The 25,460-nt window shown below is 45.4% G+C and overlaps 2 protein-coding genes across 2 annotated transcripts in view; one reads left to right on the forward strand and one right to left on the reverse strand.

Moving 5' to 3' along the window:
• Positions 1–130: 130 nt before the first annotated feature.
• LOC310901161 (uncharacterized protein) lies at positions 131–20,692 on the reverse strand. Its single transcript, XM_083840291.1, has 3 exons — positions 15,826–20,692; positions 3,973–4,475; positions 131–1,388 (listed from the first exon to the last, which is right to left on the reverse strand). The coding sequence occupies exons 1-3, from the start codon at positions 16,825–16,827 to the stop codon at positions 359–361; spliced, it is 2,535 nt and encodes an 844-aa protein (XP_083696417.1). The 5' UTR covers positions 16,828–20,692; the 3' UTR covers positions 131–358.
• LOC310900702 (olfactory receptor 4S2-like) overlaps positions 4,475–25,460 on the forward strand; it is a 28,404-nt gene continuing 7,418 nt past the window's right edge. Inside the window, exons 1-3 of the mRNA XM_083839072.1 lie at positions 4,475–5,899; positions 6,062–10,237; positions 10,343–10,475. The gene's annotated coding sequence lies outside the window, so the exon portion shown is untranslated. The remainder of the gene's footprint in view (positions 5,900–6,061; positions 10,238–10,342; positions 10,476–25,460) is intronic.

Raw genomic sequence — 25,460 nt, forward strand, 5'->3', positions numbered from 1 at the left:
CGCCCAATTTTGCAATCCTTTTTGAAGAGCCCTTCCTTGCCTGCACAGCAGACAGCCAGAGCTCCCCCAGAGCCTAACATGCCAGACTCTCCCTGGGCAGGATGTCTCCCCAAAGACCACGAAACTCATCTGCCGACCAGAGGGAGCCAGAGTTTATTCATAGGATCAGCACAATGAGGGGCATTGCAATGGGGAAGACAGCCCGCGTGTGGGGACTGAGCCTGGCCGGGCAGTGCCGTGCCAGCTCCGTGCCATACGCGCCCCCTGCCCAGCTCCAGCGGTGGTCCCTCCCCGCAGTAGGCAGGCTCTGAGCTGCCTGCCAGGCTCTGTGCCTCCAGGCCTCCTCCCCAGCAGGGCCTCACACAGTGGTCTCTGATGCCATGTCCCTGGGTGTGCGGCTCCCCTCCTCGCTCACCGCGTTCTCTTCGAACACCCGACGGAAGGCAGCTTTCACAGAGCCCTGGATCCGGCGTCGCCGGCAGCTGCCCACCAGGAAATAAACGATGGGATTGGTGCTGCTGTTCAGCAATGCCAGCAAAAAAGATACTTTGTCAGGAAATAGTTCCTGTGTGCGCGGAAGATTGAAGAATACCTCTACGCTGAAAGGAATAGCAAAGACAAAGAAGAAGATCACATTGAGCAGGACAGCAACATAGAGTTTCCCAGGGTGTCGTCTCTGAAAGCCACATCGGAGTTTGATGAACAGGGACAGGTTGGAAATCAACATCATTGATGATAAAGTCACAGTGATTGCAATGGCTATACCTCCAAATGCGTCCCCATATCGTTTAACAAAGTAAAAGCTAAGATACATTGAGGAAACAAAAGATCCAGCAAGAACCCAGAGCAACCCACTCACAATGCCAGACAAGTGCTTTGGGCGATGGCAACGATACCAGATTGGGAAGAAAACAGAGACACACCGGTCCACACTAATTGCTGTAAGTAGACCCAGGCTGCTGAGGTCAAAGAAGTGGCACAGAAATCCAACTATAATTTCAAGTTCTATATAGGAAAGAATAATATAATCAAAGAGAGAACAAATTGTTAAGATCAAAATTGCCAACATGAGCAAAAAAGAGAAGAGGAGCAGCACGAAGTCAGCAACGGCCAGATTTAGGATGTAGACAGCGAATGGGTTCCTCATGTGGGAAAACAGGAACCATATGACTATCCCATTCACTGCAAGTCCACACAAAGAAATCCCCATACAGACACCTAAAAAGACCAGAGATTCGTAAGATAGTCTTAAGCATATGTGCGTGTTATTTTCAAAAGAGTCCAGATATTGAAAAATTGTGTAGCTCAGAGAGAGGTCTGTTGTGCTGGTCTCTGCCATGGTGAAGCTCCTGCTCCGGGTGGCCACCTTGTCCCTCTCGCAGCCCCTCCTATGAGAGACAAGGAAGGAGAGAGAGAAGAGGAGCATCGGTGCTCCCGGCACTCACCATCTCTGCCCGTGATCCCAGGTTGTGCCCAGGAAGGGCCCCGTTCCCAGCCGTGCCCAGGACAGGCTCCCACAGCTCCAGCCCCATCCCTGGACAGGAGGCATCTCCCACCCACCCATCCCTGGCCTCCCACCTCCCGGAGCTCCTGGGAACAACACTGTCACAGGAGCACCAGCACACGGGACCTCCGCAGGGCCAGGCTCGCCAGGAGAAAGGGGCTGGCGGCAGATGCCAGGGCCACCCTGCTCTGCTTCAGCCTCCTCCCTCGTGCCGCGGAGCAGACCTGTGCCCAGAGACCGGGTCTCGCAGTCAGGAGACTCCTCTCACAATCTCATCTCATCGGTGACAGCTTCCCCTCACATGTCTCACAGACGGTGATCTTGTCAGTGGGAGCTGGCCACGTCACCCCCTTCCTTTTCTTCTCCCCATCCACCAGCTTTGTTTTGCCACTTCGGGGGCTGCTGGGTTTCATTGTGTGTGGAAGACTTTCTCCTGCTGTCTCCTGAGACACTTCGCCCCCTGGCAGAGGCTTTGCCATAATGTGTGGCAAACCTGGCACGTATTGCAACTAACTCAGGTATAGCCACACAGCTGTAGAAGAAAATCCCTGCAGAGCCAACTGCAAACAAAGTCTTCTGCTTGGAAGTAAAGGAAGGGAGAGGAGCATGGTGTCAATGAATGACCATGCTGGCTGGACTGTTCAAGTACAAAGTGAGAGGAGTTTGAAGGAAGGATCATCTCATACCAGGAAGCTCTGGGAACAGACTAGCAGATGAATGTGTTGTACTGTTACTTCCCAGCAGCACCCCTTGTCTGTATGGGGAAAGCTCTGTGTCAGAAGTCGTTATTTAAGTCACTCCCTGGGCAGGAGAATGGCAGAAAGGTGAGAGTGAGAGAGGCCAGGCAGGGACCCTCAACAGTGGGTAACGTCTGATGTGCGGCTGTGCAGCAGCATGCAGTCTTTGCTCAGTGTTTCTAAACACATGTAAATTGGTGCTCAAAGACTTCTCCCAACTTTATTTCAGAAACATTGCCCCCAGATAGAGGCTTTACTTTAACGTGTCAAAGCATGGAATATAACACTTGTGACAAATGCAATGCTACAAAGCCATAGAAGAAATCAGTACTGGGCAATGTTTTTCACAGTGGCGGTGAAGAAAACAAAACACACACACACACAAAATGCTGTCACTGAAGGACAATGATGATCGGATATCTGATTGGCCCAACTGTGGGAACGGAAAATGAAGGGGCTGGAACTTCAATTCATGAAACATGACTGAACACCACAGCACACTAACCTGTACACTTTGAGGCTCTCTGATTCCCTCTTCCAGGGCCCTGAAGGCAACAGCAGCCCCTTTTCTGTCCTGACCCTACCCATTCACCTCCAGCCCATGGACCACGGGATCCAGCTAGGGTCAGGCCTGAGCACCCAGGGTTTGCCTGCATTATGAAGGTGTTGCACCTATTGGAAGCCTTTTCACCACCACCTTCTCATGGGTGGAACTAGCTCTACCCTTGTTTTAAGTCTATATGAGGTCCCGTCTCCTGCAGCTCAAGACTGGCTCCCCCCGGAGAGACTCTGGGCTGGGTTCATCAATGTACATTCACCATGTGAAATCAAAAGATATCCTCGGAGGACATCATTCTGTGAATGAACATAGGCAAAAACAAACAAACAAAAAAAACACCATAGAAAAACATAGAAAAAACATAGGCAATAACTCTTAAGAGGAGGTATTCAGAAGATGGAAAACACATGAAAGAGAATATAAGCAGTGAGGACGGCAGCCCTTATGATGCAAAATGAGATTGTGAGACAGGAACCACTTGTAGATAAAAGTACATTTGCATCACTATGTACCCCGCAAAATGTAATCTCAGAGAAGACAGGACAGGGATGTGATCAGAGAGAGAGGGCAAAGCCCTTGTGCTGTTGTCTATCTGAGCACCGGTGATTTCTCATGGCAAGTTAAGGCAGGGCCAGAGCTCTGCCTTATGGGTGGCTGTTGAGAGTACACTGTTGGCATCCCAGGTGCAGGGCATGGGTGTGTGATAGGGCCTGGGGGGGCAGGAAACAGATTGGCACAACTGGGAGTGATTCCACACCTGAGGAATGATGGGAGGAAGAAGGAGGGTTAAGGCCACAGGCTGCCAGAGACTTCCAAGGGGTTTTGCCAATGCAATCAGCTCCAGGGCAGACGTGTTCTGCAGTGGAGCGGGGGATCTTGGCGTGCAGGTGTTTCCTGCATCGAGGCCACTTGAGGTAGCCGAGGGAGCCACCAGGACCCAGCAGCCCTCGTGAGGGTGGCTGATGAGGCTTGGGCAAAGCCAGAAGCCCCCCTCTGATGAGCAGGGAGGGTGGGAGATGGACTGGTCTCTCTACCCTCTATTCTGGGAGCACTACAAAGCAGCTTTCCAGTGAGGTAAAAATGGTGTCCACCCACCACACCTCCAGGGCTAAGACTGAAACCCAGACAGAGGGGCCATGACCCCCCCAGTAGACACCCCTACCCAGACTGACCTCCCAATGGCGGAGATGGATTTGAAGGATGGACCATCCAGTGGATAAGGAATTGGCTCGATGGCCTCACCCAGAGGGTAGTGGTCAATGTTTTTATGTCCAGGTGGAGGCCAGTGATGAGCAATGTTCCTTAGGGGTCTGTCTTGGGACCAGTGCTTTCCAATATCTTCATCAATGACATAGAAGATGGGATTGAGTGCACCCTCAGCAAGTTTGCAGATGACACCAAGCTGAGTGGTGCCATTGATACCAAAGAAGGAATAGATGCCATCCAAAGGGAGCTGGACAGGCTGGAGAAAAAGCCACATGAGGTTATACAAGTACAAGTGCAAGATGCTGCACCTGGGTTGGGGCAATACCAGTACAGACTGGGAGAAGAACTCATTGAGAGAAGCCCTGCAGAGAAGGACTTGGGGATTCTGGCAGATGAAAGGCCCAACATGAGCCAGCAGTGCACGTTTGCAGCCCAGAAGGCCAACTGCATCCTGGGCTGCATTAAAAGAGGTGTGACCAACAGGTCAAGGGAGGTGATTGTTCCCCTCTACTCTGCCCTTGTGAGGTCCCACCTGGAGCACTGTGTCCAGGTTTGGGGCCCCCAGCACAAGAAACATGTGAACCTGTTAGAGTGAGTCCAGAGGAGGGCTACAAAGATGATTAGAGGGCTGGAGCACCTCTCCTGTGAAGAAAAGCTGAGAGAGCTGGGGATGTTCAGCCTGGAGAATGTTCAGCCTGGGGATGTTTATCCTGGAGAAGAGAAGGCTCCGGGAATACTTCCTTGTGGCCTTTCAATACTTAAAGGGGTCTTGTAAAAAGGTGGAGAAGGACTCTTTACTCAGGTAAATAATGATAGGAAAAGGGGGAATGGTCTTAAACTAAAAGAGAATAGATTTAGACTAGACATTAGGAGGAAATTCTTCACTGTAAGAGTAGTGAGGCACTGGAACAGCTTGCCAAGAGAAGCTGTGGATGCCCCATCCAGGGAGGTGTTCAAGGCCAGGCTGGATGGGGCCTTTGGCCAACTTGATCTAGTGGGTAGCATCACTACCTATGGCAGGGGGTTGGAGTTAGATGATCTTTAAGGTCCCTTCCAACCTGAGACATTCTATGAGTCTATGAGTCTATGATTCTGCTGTTTCAGCCATGCTGCTAACGGTCCCTGGGTCATTGCACTCATTCTCACCTTTCTACCTTCCTCCTGCCCTGCCAAATCTCTTCCCCACCACCCCCTTGGTGATGCAGGTGGTAAGGTTAACTAACTAGCAGGTGAGAGGTAAGGAAGTCTTCCATCGCCTATGTGTCCTTGCCTTTATCAAGGCAAGAGTGCCACAACGGTTCTCAAGTGAACATCCATTTTTGTTTGACAGTAGAAACAATGTGTTGTTCTCTCTTTTAAGAAAATCCTATAATACTTTAAATTACCATGATAAGGTAACACTTCCACAGACAAGGTCTGCCCTGATAAGAGGCCAATTTGATGCTGCAAGACTTGGGGTTCCCAACACCTGAAAGGACATAAGATTGTCTGTGCTATCCTCTCCTTCCTCAAGGTTTCAGCTCGAGTACAAGGCTTTTTATATGATATTTCCTGGAGTATTTCTTACTGGGACCATAACAGAACCTCCTGATAAAAAACAGCAGAGGGAAACAGAAGGAGGTGACGTGGCTAGCTCCTACTGACAAGATTACCACCCAAGAGACATGTGAGGGGAAGCTGTCACCGATGAGATGAGATTGTGAGAGGAGTCTCCTGACTGCGGGACCTGATCTCTGGGCACAGGTCTGCTCCGCGGCACGAGGGAGGAGGCTGAAGCAGAGCAGGGTAGCCCTGGCATCTGCCGCCAGCCCCTTTCTCCTGGCGAGCCTGGCCCTGCGGAGGTCCCGTGTGCTGGTGCTCCTGTGACAGTGTTGTTCCCAGGAGCTCCGGGAGGTGGGAGGCCAGGGATGGGTGGGTGGGAGATACCTCCTGTCCAGGGATGGGGCTGGAGCTGTGGGAGCCTGTCCTGGGCACAACCTGGGATCACGGGCAGAGACGGTGAGTGCTGGGAGTGCCGATGCTCCTCTTCTCTCTCTCCTTCCTTGTCTCTCATAGGAGGGGCTGCAAGAGGGACAAGGTGGCCACCCGGAGCAGGAGCTTCACCATGGCAGAGACCAGCACAACAAACCTCTCTGCACAACTTCTGGATATGTGGAATTTCAGTGCATAATAAGGGATTACATGTTGATAATTTCAGGTGTCACTATTACTATTTGCCTGTATGGACTTATGGCAAATGGAATAGTCATGTGGTTCATGTTTTTCCACATGAAGAACCCATTCACTGTCTGTGTCCCGAACCTGGCTGTCTCTGACTTCTCTCTGCTCTTGTTGCTCCTTGATATATTTGTATCATATGTTACTTCCATTCTCCTGTTATTTCCTACACGACCGTGATTTGACCAAGTATATCCTGATGAATCTGTTTCTCCTTTGGTTCTATGCCGGCATGTATCTTCTGACAGTGCTGAACATGGAGAGGTGCCTTGCAGTTCTGTTCCCTGTCTTATACCAATGTCACCACCCAAAGCACTTGTCAGTCATTGTGTGTCATTTGTTGCAATTTTAACCTAATATCTGTCTGTGGCAACATATTCTGTTTCGTTGCCACTACCTCAGGGTCCTACAGAGACATCCAGTGGTGCAAATGTCATGTGCTGGGGAGTGGGAGTGCTCGGGCAGGGGGGCAGCAGGTCCTAGGGATGCTGAACCCCGCAGGCAACCCAGGGAGGGGCAGAGGGGTACCTATGCCATGGTCCCAGCATAATAAATTCTTGCTCTCTTTGGTCAGTAAACAAGTCTTTGTGGTCCTCTGGGGGATCTAAATCTGGTGTTTTTTTTTTTTTGTTGTTTGTTTGTTTTTTATTTTTTTTTAATCTCTGTCTAAAGCAGAGAAAGAAGGGGAAATGTTCTGATCAGAACACTCAAAGAAATAACAGGGGTCACAGCTTTTCTTTGGTGTTTCATTTGCTTTTTACACGTCAGCAATTTCACTGAAGCTGTTTCATGTCAGTTAACAGAATTTGGAGAACATTTGATGATTGAGTACAATATTTTTTTAGCAGAGACATCTCTAGAAGCTGTGATATCTGCTTGCTGTCCTCTCCCCTTTAGTCACACTCTCAGCTCCACTGGTTGTATTTACTGGATCCCTGTGGTTATAGTGGGGTTACCTGACATGCTAGCAATTCCTGCATTGCAAGAACCCAAAGTCCAGTCACCTAACTCCTACTGTGAAAAGGCTAAAGACAAATTTATATCATCCCAGATAGATTTAATTTATTTCTAATTGAAGTTTTCTTCAACAATAGAAAATCACCATAAAAATAGAAGTATTGCTGTTTCTTATGGTGGTTTTGGGATATAAGTGAGAGAGGATTTGTAGGTACGGGCAGTATCTCTGGACCTTGTGTTTTTCACCTGCCAAAAAGCAAATGCAGCTGTTAAATACTGGACTAACAAGTCTGGAATTAGCTGTACAAAAATAAAATAAAATAAAAATAAAATAAAATAAAATTCTATTTTCTGTCCTTTTTCAGCGTAGTCTGACTTGAAGATTTTTCTTGCATCTTACATAAAAAAAAAATTATGCAGTTCAGTTTCCTTCTCCTATCTTCATTCTTCCCTTTGTGTCTTTTCATTACAATTTGCCTTATCGTTAGTGCTATCTTTAACAATAATTCATGTATTAATTCCTCTACTACACATTGTGCAATAAGTATTCCTCATTCTTCTCAGATCCCATCTTTTTGACAGGAACTTCCCATAAATTGTATATTGGTGTTCTGATGCAAAGCACAGCTATGGATGGAAACACATCCTAAGGCATTTGTTGTGAAATAGGCATAATATCTGAGATAACAAGATGTATTTTTTAAGATGGAGAAAACAATATTGCCAAATATCCATGAGATTCATCAATTAAGAATGGAGAACAATAAAAATGCAAAACAAAACAATTATATAGGTGCTAATATTCATTTAATTACTAAGACAGAAACAATCTATATAAAATAGAAATATCTGGCAGGAAAAAAAAAGATTTTTTTTCTATAACTGTTTATCTTATGAAGTTTCTTTTCATTAGTCATTTCCTCTATCCAGAGAAGATTAGAAGTCATGAAGCGTGATCAGCTCAGGAACCAGACCATGCTCTAAAGATGTGTTTGATCTTGCACAGCCCAGATAGGATGTTCCCTTAGAGGATTTGGCTGCTTTTCCCAGAAAAGGAGTTCTGATTGTCGGTAGCTGAGAGAAATCTTCCAGCAAGAATTGCAAGCATTTACTGGGACATACTGGGACTGCGTGGCCATTACACTTCAATCCAGTTCCCATAAGGATGCAATTCAGCCTGCAGTGTCTTGGGAATGGATGGAAAGGAGGGCAGGACACAGTCTCTGTTCCTGTCTGAAATGGCTGCTCTGCTGCCTTTTTCTTCCTCACCCTCCAACACTGCCCTCTATGCCTTGTATCCTTCCACAGCTGATTAAACAAAAACAAATACAAAAAAACCAGGAGGAACTCTTTCTTTCCATGACTTCACTTTGTTGCTTGCTGAACCACCTCCCACTTCTGCCTGGGCTCAACTTGACAGTGTTCTCTTTCCACTTGTCTCCCAGCTCTCCCTGTGGCCCTTCCTTCCCCGTCTCTTGCTCTCAGCTGGCTCTGGCTGACTCCAGCTGCCTGTGTTCTCTACAGTGGGTTTCTCTATTGGGGTGGGCTAGCCTTGGCTGAAGGCCAAGGTCCCCCAGCTGCACACTCGCTCCCCCTCCTCACCAGCATAAGGAGAAAGCCTGTGGGTTGAGGTAAAGGCAGAGAGACCCCTTAACAATTACCGACATGAACAAACCAGATTCTACGTGAGGGAAATTGATTTATTTGCAACCAAAATCATAGAATCATTAAGGTTGGAGAAGACCTCCAAGATCATCTTGTCCAAACATCCCCCTACCACCAATATCACCCACTAAACCATGTCTCTAAGTACCACATCCAATCTTTTCTTAAACACCCCCAGGGACAGTGACTACACCACCTCCCTGGGCAACCCGTTCCAATGCCTGACCACTCTTTCTGAGAAGTATCTCCTAATTTCCAGCCTGAACCTCTCCTGGCGCAACTTGAGGCCATTCCCTTTAGTCCTATCACTGGTTATCTGCAAGAAGAGGCCAACCCCCAGCTCCCAACCACTTCCTTCCAGGTACCTGTAGAGAGCAATAAGGTCTCCCCTGAGCCTCCTCCTCTCCAGACTAAACAACCCCAGTTCCCTCAGCTGCACTTCATGATTTGTGTTCCAGGCCCTTCACCAGCTTCATAGCCCTTCTCTGGACACACTCCAGGATCTTGATGTCTTTCTTGTAGTGAGGGGCCCAAACTGAACACAGCACTTGAGGTGCAGCCTCATCATAGCAGAGTATAGGGGGATGACCACCTCCCTGGTCCTGCTGGCTACAACATTTAGAACAATGCCTTTCCTGCCCCTTCTTCTCAGCCCAGCTTCATTCCCTTGCCCCAGAGTCCTCTCTCATCAGCAGCATAGGAGGGGATGTTGGGTTATACAGGGAATGGTGGGTTACACTCAGATGATGGGGAGGAAATGGCGGGTTATGAGAGGGAATGGCAGGTTACACAGGGAATGGCAGATTACACAGCAACTGGCAGGGTACACTGGGGCTGCTGGGTTACGCAGAGGACAGCAGGTTACACACAGTGTGGGGGGTTACATGCATTATGGTGTGTTACACACAGTATGGCAGGTTACATGCAGCACAGCAGGTTACACGCAGCACGTTGGGTTAGATGCGATACTCCAGGTTACACGCAGCACAGCGTGTTACATGCAGTACTGCAGGTTACAGGCCCTGAACACCTGTTTTACGAAGCTCTGTTCCCCTCCCATTGCTGCCCTGCTCCAGTGTGGGCCCTGCAGGGCCTGGGTACCCGCAGCACCGGCCACCACCGCGGCCCTGCCACCCCCCGGCGCTCCTCGGCCTGCCCGGGCCGAGCGCGGCTGTGCCCGGCAGGGGGCAGCCCCCGCCTCACTGAGGCCTCGCTCCCGGCCCCCCGCCTGCCGCCGGTGATCTCCCTGTCACACGTGCGTGCATTTGCAGACGAGTTTTTCGTCTTAGCATAGAGCTCATCGTGTGCCACCACCTGCATCAGCCTGCAAGTTCTGCTGGGAGAGACCGTCAGAGAGGAAAGACTGCCCGTGGGAAGCCCCTTCCTTCTGAGGTACTGGGCAGGGAGGAAGGGCAGCCTGTCTCTTGAATGCACTTGATTCAAGTCATAACTGAACTGTTGTTGTTCTTTCTTTTTGTGCTCGGATCTTTCCCCCAGCCACCTGCCCCAGCCCGTGGGGTGCTCAGGCAGTTCCCCTTCGGTTCCTCTCTCTTCACGGCCAGGAGCCTGGTTGGGCTGTGTCCCTGTCGTTAGGAACCATTCCTCCATTGCCGCGTCTCTGTTCAGGCTGGTGAGTGTCCACCTGTCCTGCTCTGTCGTCTTTGAAAGGACGAGGAACCCACCCCCACCTGACATTTCCTTGCCTACCTCCATCTTCCCACTTTTCTCATCCCAGTGTCTCTCTCTACCTCCTCTGGTCCCACCTCTACTTCCTCTCTCTCCCTGTCCCCCCATTTTCTGTGCCCTGGTCTCTCAGTCTCTTTCCAGCTTGATCAGGATTGCTGGTTCCAGGACGTGAGGATTGGGAGGGCCTAAACAAAACACCCTGAGAAGCAGTGTTTTGAGAACGCCTCTCATAGCAGATGTTTCATGTTGACTAAGCTATAAAGAAGTCCCCTGCATCCAGCTCTTGGAAAGGCCAGTGACCTATAGTTTAGCTGAATACAAAACAACTATTTCAATGCAGAATACATTTGTGATGCCTTGGTAGTCATTCATCTGAGTATGGGGGAAAATAATTATTCCCTGCTTCTTCTGATGTGGTGCTACAAGGGGTCCCATCACTGTCTGCATCCTGAACATGACTACTGTTGGTGCTGGTTTCTGCCTATACATAACTGTTTCCTCTTGCTGGTTAGTGTAATTGACTACTTCTGTTCTACTTTCAAAACTGTGAAATTAACAGTACTAAGGTAATGTGCAAAAGTAGTTGCCAATCAGCCCTGAGGCCAGTTAGCATTTTGGTGGCAGTAGTTCCCCTCCTAGTCCAGTGGTGAGTCTACCAACCCAAGAACCTAATGTGTAATGTGTGAAGCAATGACTTTTAACAATGAAGATGCATGTAAGTCCATCCTCATATCATAGTTCATGATTTGTTTATATTTGCTTCTGATTCCCCTTCTCATTAGCATCTAAAACATAGAGAGAGCAATATCAGCTAGGAGAGATCTACATTCTTGTCACTATACATTCCTATTCTGCGTGACATTCTCCTCAACGAACGTATCCCATCAAATTTTTAGCTGGTCACCACATATTGCCCACAGACATTTTCTTTCTGCAAACAACAGTAGCTTTTTTCTTCATCCATTACCCAATGAAGAATAGCCCAAGAGGGTCAAGAGTTTTGTTGTGATGTGGGTAATTTCTGAAGAGTAAAATGAAGACTGAAGGTAGGAGACAGCTCCTGTAGAGAAACAGTGGAGGAGTCACCTCAAAGAATAGTGTTGGCAGGTTGAGTTCAGAGGAGCTGTTCTCCAAAAGTAAGTGACCTGAGGTTTGCTAAGTTTAGTTATATTGGTCTAACAAAAGGTCACCTCTCCCTGCCAACAGAGGTTCACTTCTCTCCTTAGCCCACCTTGTTGACAAAGGTACATTTTCTTTTTAGATACTATAACTTTTTCTGCCTTGTTTTCTAAATAGTCCAAATTCCTGTCCAGTTCACTTCTAGGGAAGATGTACTGGTACTTTACTAAGCTAAATAGGAAAAGCGGAACAATAGTATGTGTGCTTTCATGTTTGTGGTAATTTTAACATCTTAAATAGCATTACAATTTTACTTCCACTCTCAGATGACATCTATTCTGTTAACCAAAGTGAATGACCTATTGAGGATTGACTCTGACAAGACAGACGCCATGGAGAGTATACAAAAGCCCATGGAACAGCATGGTGCAGCTCTTTCCTTGGCTGAATTCCCTGAATTAACCCCACTTGAGTTCCTACAGCTTTACTGCAGGGATATGTCACACTATTAGAGATATGCTCAGAATGTATCCTCAGCTGCCTCAGCAGGGTATAGAGGAGGGAGAAAAGGCCTCATTGCAGCTGTTGAGGTGCTTTTTGAAGGCACACAAAAGGACTGAAAATAGAATCAATCATAGAATGGTTTGGGTTGGAAGGGACCTTTAAAGATATCTAATCCACCCTCCCTGCCAGGAAAGAGGAGCATATCAGATTGCCCGAAGACCCAGTCAGCCTGGCTTTGAATACTTAAAAGCATGGGGCATCTACAACCTCTTTGGACAACCTTGTCCACCACCCTTGTGGTAAAAACTTCTTCCTAATGTCTAACCTAAATCCAGCCTCTTTCAATTTGAATCCATTATGCCTTGTCCTATCACTACAGGCCTTGGTGAAAATTCTTTTGCCATTTTACCTATAAGTATTAAATGTATTAGCCTTTAAGAATTAAAAGGCTGTAGTAAGGTCTCCCTTTAGCCGTCTCTTTTCAAGGGTAAGTGAAGAATTCTGTCATAAATGTATATTTGGGCAAGAGCATGTCCTTAAACTGCACTAATCCTGTTCATATGCCTCCCCCCATCATCCCCCAAAAGATGTTCTGATGTTGTGATTACCTGACTTTGTCACCTCTCTTAGTCCAAATTAAACAGAGTTTAGGATCAGACTGAGTCCTGTATCTACAACTTCTTGCCACTTTGAAATACTGTCTTTTTCCAGCCTGGGCAGGATTGGGTGACTGTCTTTGGCGGTTAAGCTTTTAATGCATACAATCTGTAGGGCCTGCAGTGAGGTTTCTGTAACATTCTCACTAGCAAACATGTTGGCGCTGTTGTACCACCTCTGCTCTTTTTTGTGCCTGATCCCAAGTTGCTCTGTGGGTTGTGAGACACCACTTGGCTGTGAGCTCATGCACCTAAGCACTGCAAAAGAAATCTAGAGGCACCTGCCCCTCCTTGTACCCCTAGATAGCTGACCCTGACGCTCCTCCTCCAAGGAGGACATAGCCTTCGCTCTCTCTAACTGCTGCCCCTTCCTTCCTGTGAATCTCCATGAAAGGTGCAAGAACGGGAATTTGGCATCTGGTGTTGGGGAAAACTGCAACGGGAAGGCTGCTCCTTTGAGATGTGTGAGATAGGCTGGGACGAGGGATGGAAGTAGGCTGGCTGTTGTAGAAAATCTGGGTGGAGAAGGGAGTTGCTGCTTGAAGGGGTGGATAGGGATAACTGCTAGGGGACAGAGGCTTGGGAAAGGGAACCAAATCAAGGCACCAGAGAGTCTTTTTCACTTTCCTGCACATGGTGAAAACTGAACTGTTCTGAAGTGTGCCCATGACCATACAGATCCCTTCCTCCAGGCCTTAACTGCGCTGCAGAAATACTAACAGTAGTGTGTGTGCCTTCTGCTGAAATCAATGAGAAAATGGAGATCATTTACAAACTCTGGTGTCAAGGTCTTCTAAGAGGAGTGGAGTTAGGTTTGCTGCTGTTAAGGAACAGGTGATGCCATCCCTCACAGTCACCTCATGCTGCTGGCATTTAGGCCATGTTGAGGAGAACACTCAAAACTTACACCCTGGGCTGGCTGTCTCCTTCCAGTTGTCCCCAGGGAGGCAGAACTCTGGGCTTTTTTCAGTACTGGTGGCCCCTGAAGAGTGTATTGTCCTCATGCACGACCACTGATCTTCTGGGTGCCTTGGGGGTCTTTCCCGAGAGACACTAAGCAATCCAGAGGACAAATTTAATTCAGATGCTGATTACATCCTCCCTGGTAGGCTGAGTTGGCTGTCTTGGTGTTAGTTCAGGGTGGAAGATCCTGCAAATGTTCCCCATGTCATTGCAGATCCTATCACTGTCTTCTTTTGGACCACAGGAAATGCACTGCAAATATCTGGCAGATGGCACCTCAGAGAGTGCCTGTCTCATACCATGCATGGTCGAGGGTGTTTACAGTTGTCATTTATATCCAGGCGTCACCTTTAAATGCCCAGGGTTGGATTTAAAAGGTGTGTTCACACTAAATGCCACGTGTCTTCATGATGGGTATGTTTAAGGGACAAACTGTCAGGATGGAAAATTTTTCACGGTTTATATGCTATATGTTTTTATCAGTTGATGTCTTCTTCTGAGCACAGAAATGTTTAGTTTTTAATAGAACTTGCTTTCCTTTATTTTTCTGAAAGGCTTGTAACATTTTTAATAATAAAGGAAATGAATTTCTGTTCTCCCAATGAGAAAATCATTACAGATATTAAAAGGAAAACATTTTAACATGTATTCTGATAAATGGATAGTCTCTTCCCACCTCCAGTAGAGGTTGGAAGAACAAAAAATCTTACTAAAAATAATTGATGGCATAGACCTAATCTGAATCAACTATGTGTAAGTTGCAGAAAAATAGCATTAAAAATTAAAGAGTAATAGAAATGGAACTCAATTTTCAGCTTTCAGGAACTGTAAATGGGAAGCAAAAAGCAGCCACAGACATTAGGGTGACCACTGTTTTTAATTGTTGTTTTTCAATATTAATAAAAAGACAAATGGACAGAGAAAAGAGAATAGACAGGAGAAGAATGCAAATTTCCTTTAGAAACATATTTGCAGATGAATGCATGAAGAGGAAGCCTATAAGGTTTTTCAAAGAAAATTACTTGTGTTGCCCTCTTCCATCAATTTAAGTTGAAAGAGCAAATATTGGGCAGTCTGATAGTCCAACATTTCAAATAATCGTATCTTGCATCTCCAGGAATTAGGTATACAGTTATTTATTTATTCATTTGTAAATTGTGTTATTTATTTAACTTTCTTCTGTTTCCTATTTTTTCCTTATCCTTGAACTTACTTCTAACGGTAGGTCAGGAAATGTTAGAGGTCTTGGGTTCTTATCATCTGTCATTCTTAAAGGAAGAAATAACAACCCAATGTATGTTGTAGTTAAATGCAGTGTTGGAGGAAGCTAAAATAATATGCAACTCCAGCTCTGTATTTCTTTGAAATGCAAGAAAACAGAGCATGCAACTCAGTGCATGAAGTTGCAAAGAAGGTTGGTAGGGGTTGGAGCCCTTTTCTACTACATCACAACTCTGTGGTATGAAACGCTCCCTAGTTAATAGAAGAAAGGGACTTCTGGAGCACAAAGCATTTCACTATTTGAAATGCTTACATTAGGAAGCAAAGAATCATGCACTCTACGAGCCACAAAAGGCCGCATGTGTTGCCGAGATACAAGTACTTAAAATTAAGGGAGATAGACTGTCTTACAGGAAATTCTTGGTTGATTTCAAAGGAGGAGGATGAATCCTGTATCATCTTCAGAGATCTGAGTAAAAAAGTGACTATTTATGAATGTCAATTTTGTTTTGCTCTGAAAGATGGACCTTTATTGAGTGAGCTGTAAGCTCTGGATGGGATTGCACTAATGAAATACAGGCATCAAGACATTTCACCTTATCAAAGCGAAATAATTTAATAGTCACTGAAAATAAATAGGCACTTTCAGTGTAGTCCTAATACAGATGGAGCTTCAAATAACTAGTGAAAGGATAGACGTCTCCAATGAAGGCATTGAAGGTTAGATGAGATGATCCGCCTTCACCGAATACCTCAAAGTTCTTCAGTTCTGTAAGCAGTCAGCCCTCAACTCCAGAGCACTGTCACTGTATTAGGCACAGCAGGGTATTAGGAGGACATAGTTACCGTGTCACGGGTTTCCCGTTCATCTTTGTCATCTGCTGAATCTTCAAATGCCCTCTGGAATGCCAGCCTTAGGGCAAACTTGATTCTCCGATCCCTGTAGCTCCCCACAAGGAAGTAAATGACTGGGTTGAGGCTGCTATTCACGCAGGACAGCACAAAGCCAATCTCAGGGGAATAGAGAAATTTGTAGCCCAAGAAATCAAAGAGGATCAGGACGCTCAGAGGCACAGCAAAAATGAGGAAGAAGAGGACAGTGAGCATGATGACGGTGAAGAGCCTGCCCGTTCGGAAGTGCTGGGAGCTGCACTTGACTCTGAGGAAGAGGGTCAGGCTGAAGAGCAGCATAAGGGGTGTGCAGAAGAGGAAATCCAAGACTCCAATGGTGATGAGCAGGGGCCAGCAGCTGCTGGAGGGGTGAATGGTACACAATACATATCCGAGTGTGTTCAGCAGCAGGGAGAGACCCCAGAGCAGACCAGCAATGATGCTGGACAAGTGCTTTGGGCGGTGGCTTCGGCACCATATTGGACAGAGGACGGACAGGCACCTCTCAATGCTGATGGCCGTCAGGAGATACAAGCCAGTCCCATACATGAAAAGATCCAGGAAGAGGAATATCCCAAACTGCACCCCCACGTTGAACTGCATCAAGTACTTGACTGTCTCGATGGCAATGCAGAGCAGATACCCAAAGTCGGCAGCAGCCAGGTTTAGGATGTAGACAGTGAAGTGGTTTCTGCGGATGCGGAAGCCAAGGTACCATATGACCATGCCGTTTCCCACCATCCCACAGGCAGCACTGATGAGGCAGAAGCTCTCCATGAACTTGAGGACAGCATAAGATGGCTCTGCCTTTCCTGCAGCACCACTGTGATTAGCTCCTTGAGTCTGGCTGTCTGCATTTGGAAGGAAGAACGATGTAGCTGAAGTATTCATTATGAGTGATTTCACACAGACCTGTAAGCAGAGAGAGGCAGTAAATCTCATGTGACTTTCCCTCTTGATAACTTGGTGGTGTTTCCAGAGTTGTTCTCATTCTTTGTAGCCAGAGCTAGATTCAAGGAGGGATTGCTGTGGTTGGACTTGAAGTGCAGTGTTTTAAGGCACTGCTCAAAGCATTGCATCTGAGGCCACATTCCATATGACATGTAGGACAAGTTAAATTACAATGTGTTTGTCACTTTTTTTGATTCATGTTGTGAGGTCTTTTTATTGTCAGTAATGGGAAACAAATATCTTAAAACGAGCAACAGTAACTCAGATAAATCATGCCTGAAAAGTACATCTTTTTCTTCTCTGAATAAAAAGGGAACCCAGCGTTAACAACTCTGGTATAATTGTCTTTTCTTCATGCTGCTAGGATTAAGTGAGACGAATTTTGCCAAAAGTGTGTAAAAGTTGCGGGCAATCAGTATACAAGTTTAAGCAGTATTACAGACGATTAAGTTTTGTCCTACACATATGTGCAGAAAACATAGTAGAGAGTACTCAAAATAGCTTTTAGTTTTTTATGTTGATGACTGATTTAGATTTTAATAAGGTATAGTTTAATATGATTGGTTTGTTCTTGAGTCCTATGTACAAACAATAAGCAATTCAGTCTGACAGAGGCAGCCCTTAATAATTTCCTTCTCAGAGAGAAACTGTAAGAACCATATGTGGGACAAAGTGGCTGACCCTCACAGGATACTGGAATTCATAGAATCACAGATGGTTTGGGTTGGAAGGAACCTCAGAGATCATATAGTTTCACTCTCCCCTTCCATAGGCAGGGACACCTCCCACTAGACCAGGTTGCTCAAAGCCCCATCCAACCTGGCCTTGAACACTTCCAGAGTTGGGACATCCACAGCTTCTCCGGGCAACCTGTTCCAGTGCCTCACCACACTCTGAGTAAAGAATTTCTTCCTTATATCTAATCTAAATCCACTGTCTTTTAGTTTAAAGCCCTTGCCCCTTGTCCTGTCACTACACTCCCTGACAAAGAGTTCCTCCCCAGCTTTCCTGTAGCCCCCTTCAGATACTGGAAGGCTATTGTAAGGTCTTCCCAGAACCTTCTCTTCCTCAGGCTGCAACTGCAGCTGTCTCAGTCTGTCTCCTTAGCAGAGATGTTCCAGACCTCTGAGCATCCTCATGGCCTCCTCTGGACCGGCTCCAACAGGTCCATGTCTGTCTTACGTTGTGGGCTCCAGAGCTGAACACAGCGCTCCAGGTGGGGTGTCACAAGAATGGAGCAGTGGGGAGAATCACCTCCCTCAACCTGCTGGTCGTGCAGCTTTTGATGCAACCCTAGATGGTTGGCTTTATGGGCTACAAGTGCACATTGCTGGCTCATGTTGAGATAAATATTTAATAATTGTTAAATAATCATTTCACCCTGTTCCCTGAGTTCATCCTCCTCCTTTCCCCATGATACTGGGATCTGAATGAGAATCTTGCAAAAGATTCCAAACCAAGCCAACTAACCAACCAACCAACCAAGCAAACTAAAACAAAACATGAAGCCCAAAAGTAGAATTCACACCTTTTTTTTTTTTGGTCTGATGAGGTCAAACAGCGTGACCCTTATCATCTTTGACCACCAGCTATTTAGACTTGGAAAGGTGGAGAAGTGCCTTGAAAGACAGCAGCAAGAGATAGTTAAAAAGGAGAAAGGAACAAGTCAAAATGGGGAGAGCTGGGAAGAGGTGAATCATTGAACTGGCACAATGGTTTCTTCCCTCTTTGTAAAATGCTGCAACATGCTTGCAGATAGATTACCTTAACAAGTGAAGTGTTACAAATTGAATCATCATTGTTTCATCTTGCCACTCCAAACACACCCTCTTCAGTATTACATCGACCAAGACAAGATAAATGCATGATGCAGATGGTTTCCTTGCCCAGCTGATGGCCTGGGACAGGGGAGACAATCTTGCTGCATTAGCCTGTGGCAGGCGCATGCTTGGTTGGGCGTCCAACTGGGACAATTGCTCCTAGCTTTCTCCATTAAAAATGCAGACATCTCATGTAATATAACCATTAAAGCTTCAATTTGAATTAATGGAGGTTTATGAATACCTCCAGGATTCATGTATTTTTTCCCCAAGATAGGTGTCTAAGAGAGGCATGCAATCACCTGCCTGTCTTTCGTGACAGCTGATACATTGCAGAGTGCCAACTTTAGCAAGAGGTTTAATGTGCAGACAGCCAAAGGGATCTGAGGTGAATTCCACTCTTAACTTCATCACAGCTTGCAGGATGAGAAACCTTTAGGGTTTACTAAAAACAGGGAACTTCTGGCACTGCACTATATTCTTTTTAGGAAGATGGATATTTCCATCCACAGCTATTAAGTGACATCATATGCTTCTAGTGTTAAGACTTCAGAGACCAATGGTCTCTAAAGAAAGAATTTAAGTGCATACTGAAAGGGACTACAGAAAACAAAAATCATCATCTCCTTCTGAACACACAGAAGTTCTGTTTCAGCACAGTGTGTTTCACAACAGGTGTGTAAGCCCTGCGTGGAACATCCCCGAGTCAAAACTCACGTTCTCTTTCCTTACCTGGGGAGGGTAGCATACTGCCTGACCAACAACACTAGCAAGCCTCGGCCTCCCTGAACATTTATAACAAGCAAATTGAAAAGATACAGCCTTATAACTTTGTTCACTTCCTCTCTATCTGCTTTTTGGGTGGCAGCAGGACTCTCACAATGAAAAATTGTCAGACCTTGATTCGCTGTGGAAAGTAGCTGAAGCAGCCTCTAATTCTGTGAACTGAGTCTGCTGTGAGGAGAAAGGAAGATCCAGTGGTTAAATGCTTTCCTAGCCTTTAGAAGATTCAATGCAGTACTCTCCTCTGCCAAAATCTGTCTGTGTGACCTGAAGCAAACTTTTAATTGGTTTAAAGAGGACCCAAACATTTGAGTGTCACTTAGCTCTCTCTAAGCCCACTCCAGCCTTCTGACCAGGTGCCTGTTTTAGGAAAGCAGTCATTCAACCTCCCTGCTGCAATTGTCTCCAAAAGGCATTTCACCTCATCCTCCAGAGATGTGTCTGTCTGTGCTGAAAATTCAGACAATGGCAGGCAATTAGCTGTCTAACTTAAGCTGATCAAGCAGATTTTCCTAATGTTAAATGCCATGGCCTTATGCCATTGATAGTATATGCATAAAGACTGCCAGGTACAGATACAAGCTGTAAGGGAAGTCCTGCGGATAGATGACAAAACATCAATAATTTTTCATTCCACTAGAATGGAAGTGAAGAAATCTTTCTTTGACTTCTGTAGACTGTGGAAAAGAAGACCAAAAAAGTAACTTTCTTATATACCTTTATAAGAGTCTACTTCCTTAATAAAACTTATTAGTGAAAGCTTGCATCAAACAGCAGCAAACTGAGTCTACATGACCTTTCACTCCATTGAAATTAAACATCCTGCCTGTGGTTTACAAGCTGAGTACCACATGGTTCTTGTGGCAGATGTCAGTCTAAACAGCCATGACACCACAAAGTCATTTTAGAGTATGGATATAAAGTTAAGCTGTTGTGTTTTCTTGGCTAATCCTAACAGATCATCTAAGATGAAAACTTCTAATGCTAGGTCTCTGAATAGTGGCATCGTCTATTACAGAGCTGTATTTAAAGCAATACAATAGCACTTGTTCATGAAAATAGCTCACCAGAATGAAGCTTTCCCTAACTTGAAAATGATCAAGACAGTTGTGTGTCTATAGCCAATTTCTAACCCTCAGGAGAGGGAAATGTGTGATTTCCTTTCTTCCAGTTTTTTTTTTCTCCTCCTGTCCCATTCCATCTCTGCAAAAGCATGACAGAAAACTTCAGACAAAGTGCAATGGCAAAGATAGTCATCTAAGAATTTCTCACCTTTTTGTGAATTCCTTGTAACTTCAGTGGCTGATTTGCAGCAGCTGCCTGGTATGGATCTGCTGGGGAAAATTATAACCTGAATCCTGTGACATGTGGTCCAGATGAAATGCTCATGTCATTGCTCATGTCAGCACTGTAGTGCCGGGCTATTTAGGCACTGTTTAAAAAGCCATGGTCAATGTAATGTCTGAGAGCCAGTGAATCACTCTCTGGAGGAAACATTTAGTTTGTTGTGTGTGGTCACTTAGATCTGAACTACTTCCCCTTTCCCTCTCTGTACAGAACCTGTCATTGTCACGTCTTAAGAAATGCATTTTTACCACTTCTCCCTTCTTCAGCCAGTCTAACAATACTAAAAAAGCAAAAACTTTCTGTCCAAAATTATATTTTGTCTCCTGTACTGTTGCTTCACTTCCCACCTGCATCCATCCTTGGGATGCTCTAGTTTCACAGTCTGTGTAGAAGGTGCCTTACTGTTGCTTGGGGTGACACAGGCTGAGAAATTGCCAGTCCTTTTCCGTAAACCCTGCTGCTGATTTTGCAACCTCCCCCAGCACGACTTCTCATTCCCAAGGGCCGATTGTCCCTGCCAAACTTCCCTTAATGCCCATCACTGCAGAGTGTGACCCCAGCCTCTCCCAACGCAAGTGGCCTCTCAGATTGGTTCCTACTGCATCACACAACTTGCCCTGGAGAAGGGTCTGCCCAAGCACACCTCAGCAGCCACAATTGCACGACCTGTCCTAGTACTGCCTTCATCACACAATGCCTGCTCCTCATGTCACCATCTTTTTGAAGGCAACTTCAAACCCTTCAGCATTACATGCCACTTCATACTGCCTTTTGGCACAGTCCTTCACCACCCCTCAGGCACTTCTGATTTCACAAACTCCAGCCTCATGCCTTCCATTTCCAGTTTCACAACTTCCCCCCAAGCAGTGCCCCATCCCCATCCTACCCACCATGAAATTCATGTCTCTTTTCCTGCCTCATCTCTCTAGCTGGTTGCCAGCACTTGCTGCCCATCTTCAGCGCCTCGCTCGTCTACTCAACATGCACAGCACTCCTCAGCCACATCACAGCACTGACACTGTGGGGTCCAGATCTGTGCGCTAAACCCAGCGGAGTGAAAACAGAGTAAACACCTTTCTCCATTCCCATTGATTTGAACCTGTGCGCTAAGTCTCTTTTAGTAGTCCATTTGGCTAGGGAAACAAAAGGAGATGGGTATGATGTTAGCCCAATCATTGCCATGTGTATCACTGGGTACAAAAACTAGCAGGTCTGGCCCAAATTAGTTTAGCATGCCAGGTAACTGAGGATTAATCTTTGACTTCTGTCAGCTGTTGTTCCTCTTTCTTTCCCAAAGACTATAAGACTTTCTTACCCAATACTCTATTAAACCTCATTAACCTGGCCAGGACTTCATATTTAAAGCAGAGGACTATTTTCACCCAGAGCAACATTTGATCTCCTCATTGATTTGGGGTTTCCATTTTCACTGTGTGGATTACTGGCATTCTGTGCCAGGAGACGGTTACATTTCTTCGGTTGTTATTGGGCCAGGCTATATTTCAATAAATTTCAACAAAACAAAGTAACAATCAGTGGCAGAAACAATTGTTTATTCACATCCATAAGGCAGAAGCTAAAAATACACAGCAGAGTTCAGAGCAATGATGAGTTTGAGGCCATGGTTGAACTGATGCCTGAGTTAGCATGTCCATTCGTTTCACTGTGCTTTGTTTCATGGACTCTCCTTTGACTGTGGATGTTAAGAAAGAAGAAGCCCTTCCTGACTGCAAGATGTGTCTGTCCTAAGTAACTTTGTTCAAAATATAGGTGTCCCTTTCAGGCTTAATCCTATCCTAAAACCAGGTCCAAGGTAGATCAGATGAATCCACTTCTGGAAAGATCTGTGTCTTTCCATAGGACAGCATAGAGTGACAAAGTCAAAATCAAATCAGCTGACTTCCATAGGCATAAAATAGCTGACTTGCTGCCTTTGGTTTCCCCAGTTGTAAAAAGAAGGTTTTTTTTCTTCTTTTATAATTCACTGACTTTTGCTAAAACATGCAAGTTCTTGCATTGTGCTTTGCTCACTGGATTTTCAGTGATGAAATTTCATGCAAAATAGGACTTGATGAAGGCTCATCAAGAAGTGACTTCTGTCTCTGTGGGAACTTAGCTTAATCTTAACCACTGGTGAGAGAAGTGTGCCCAACCTGCAAGGATTACCTAAAGGATTACCATGACAGGTAATTCTTCGCCACCCCTAGAGGATGGTGCCTCTCTCTATACCAATAGGAATCTTTTACATTTTTTTAAAATGAAGCTTTGTGTTTCACGTAGTTTTTATTCGTTTTTATACACTAAAAGTACTGTGTTATTACTCACTGCACTAGAAAGCCAAAGCAGCGGATCTAATGAGCCTCTATGCTTAGGAAAACCATAGAGCTCTCAGCCTGGTTTAAGGAAGGGTTCTGGAAAGGGTTAACTGGACTAATTCACTGCACACACTTGTCCAGTTTAACGTTCAGCTAACCCATTGGCTGTTATTTCTGGTGGAGAAATACTGAAATGCTTTCAAAATGTCATTAGCATTGACTCATGACTATTTATTTAAAATATGTTTGTTTAACCTTTTCAGTCAGGACAGAATTCATGTCTCCTTTGCCCCTTCCTTTCATGCCTTCCTTTCACTAAGCCTCTATGTCTCCCTCCTGCAGCCCCAAGAGCCCTCCAGGTGAGAGATTATCCTCAGAGAAGGCTGAAGAGCAGTACTTAAATGCTTTTCTTCTCAGCCTTCCTTTCTGCTTCTGGGTTATGAATGTAACACTCAGTGCACACAGGCTACGTTATCCAGACAGGCCATCAAAGCAGTTCTCACATAGGCAGGAAATACCAAGATACACTTGTGACAAAGGAAAGCAAGAAACTAAGTTAAATGGGATTATACTGTAAAAGGCATCTCCTAAGCAAGTGTTGGAAGCTTTCCATTCTGTTTTCTCTAAAGACCCTGTGCTCTAACACATCCCTACCAGGGAACAGAGATGTTGATGAGATAAAACCACACAGCCCCTACACAAAAAATTAGGCCTCCAAATACAGAGGAGGTAACTTTTCCAGCTTATCCATCTTTCTTTTCTCTTCTGTTCACTTACTTCTTGTCTCTTCCTACTTTCCTCTCTCTTTTCCTTTCTTCTTGAACAAATATGAAAATACAAAAATAAATTTTCACTGAAGTTATCAACTGTCTGTTATCTTTTGCTGGAACCATGTACAGGGCTAGTTCTGCAGCCCTGGATTAGATAATTTTGTATTTATTCTTTTGTTTCCCACTAACCACCTGAAGTTTTAGGGGATAATGCATGCAATAATGAGAGGGTAAAAATTCCCATCCTTTTCGAAATGTTAGCAGTCTATATGGTATTTATTTTATTTTGCAACTGATTGCATCATATCATACAGCTTTAGTCTGTCCTGAAAACGTTCTTTAAGAGGTAAGACATATCATGTGGAAATCCCCCACTGAATTAGTTGTTCCTGTCATCCTCTTAGAGTCAGCAGAAAGAAATACGTACCTCCAGCAAGTAATTCATCACACCCTTAAGTAGCCAGCTTAAGCTGGTCATGAATTGCTCTGCGAAGGCAGAAGAAGTGTGGATATGACTAGCTCAGATACAGAGTTCTATGTGACATAAGTCAATGAGATGGGGTGAGGCAGATGAATATTTTGTAAAATGCAATTTGGTGGTGATGGCAGGGACCTTACCAAGAGGGATACACAGTGAAGCTGGCTGTGCTGTGAATGGGTCTTTACAATCCTTTCAAGAATATACATCTTGGTTTAGCTTAGGAGTTTCCCACCTGCCGTATAGTTTTCCTTGATCATTTATCATTTGGTCACTCCTTTCTGAACCACTGATTGCTTAAACGTGACACTGAGACTGATGGGGTTTGCTTTGAGTTCTGCTCTGGCCTGAATGGAGCCCAGCTGTTTCTCTTCCACTGGGTACTGTACAGCTGTATATGTGCAGCCATTCTGACTTTTTATTTTCTGTAGGAAAGCTATGTGAGTGCTAAGTTAAAAGAAGAGGGAGGGAGGAAGGGAGGGAGGGAGGGAGGGAGGGAGGGAGGGAGGGATGGAGGGGGAGAGAGAGGGAGGGAGGGAGGGATCACAATTTGGTAAGACTAGGCAGAAATCAATATGTCGTTGTTCTTATCGATTGTTTTTTCATGAAGATATACTGGAAAAGGAAGGACCCATTTCAATTTTACCCTTCTTCTTGATTATCTTTGGTCCACAGTTAGAACAACTGTAAGCACAGGAAAAGTCCCTAACTTTCCCCATTTCCTTTTTAGTTTGTGGGTTTGAGAGTAATCTTGGGTTTTCTCCATTTCATTGTTTCCTGTAGATGCTGATGTTTTTTGTCTGCACAAGAGTTTCTGATTATGCTGTAATTTTAAATGGGGGCTCAAAAATTTGCATTAACTGAATCATTCCACATCATTCTCTGCTAAGAGATCACCTGCACAGTCAGGGAGAACTGATCATGGTTTCATTGGGCACAACTCGCACTGGTGATGTTTAATACCAGTTGACTGGGAATGTTTCCATACTAAAATGCATCCTATACAGCTGATAATTTTCTTCTAAAAGTGCCTTTTTTTTTTTTTTTTTTGTAAACTCTGTGCAGAGTGTAATATACTGGTTTCTGGACATCTTTGACCAAAGGAACTCTG

Source organism: Anser anser (assembly GCF_964211835.1).
Source record: "Anser anser genome assembly, chromosome: 5".
Lineage (NCBI taxonomy): Eukaryota > Metazoa > Chordata > Aves > Anseriformes > Anatidae > Anser > Anser anser.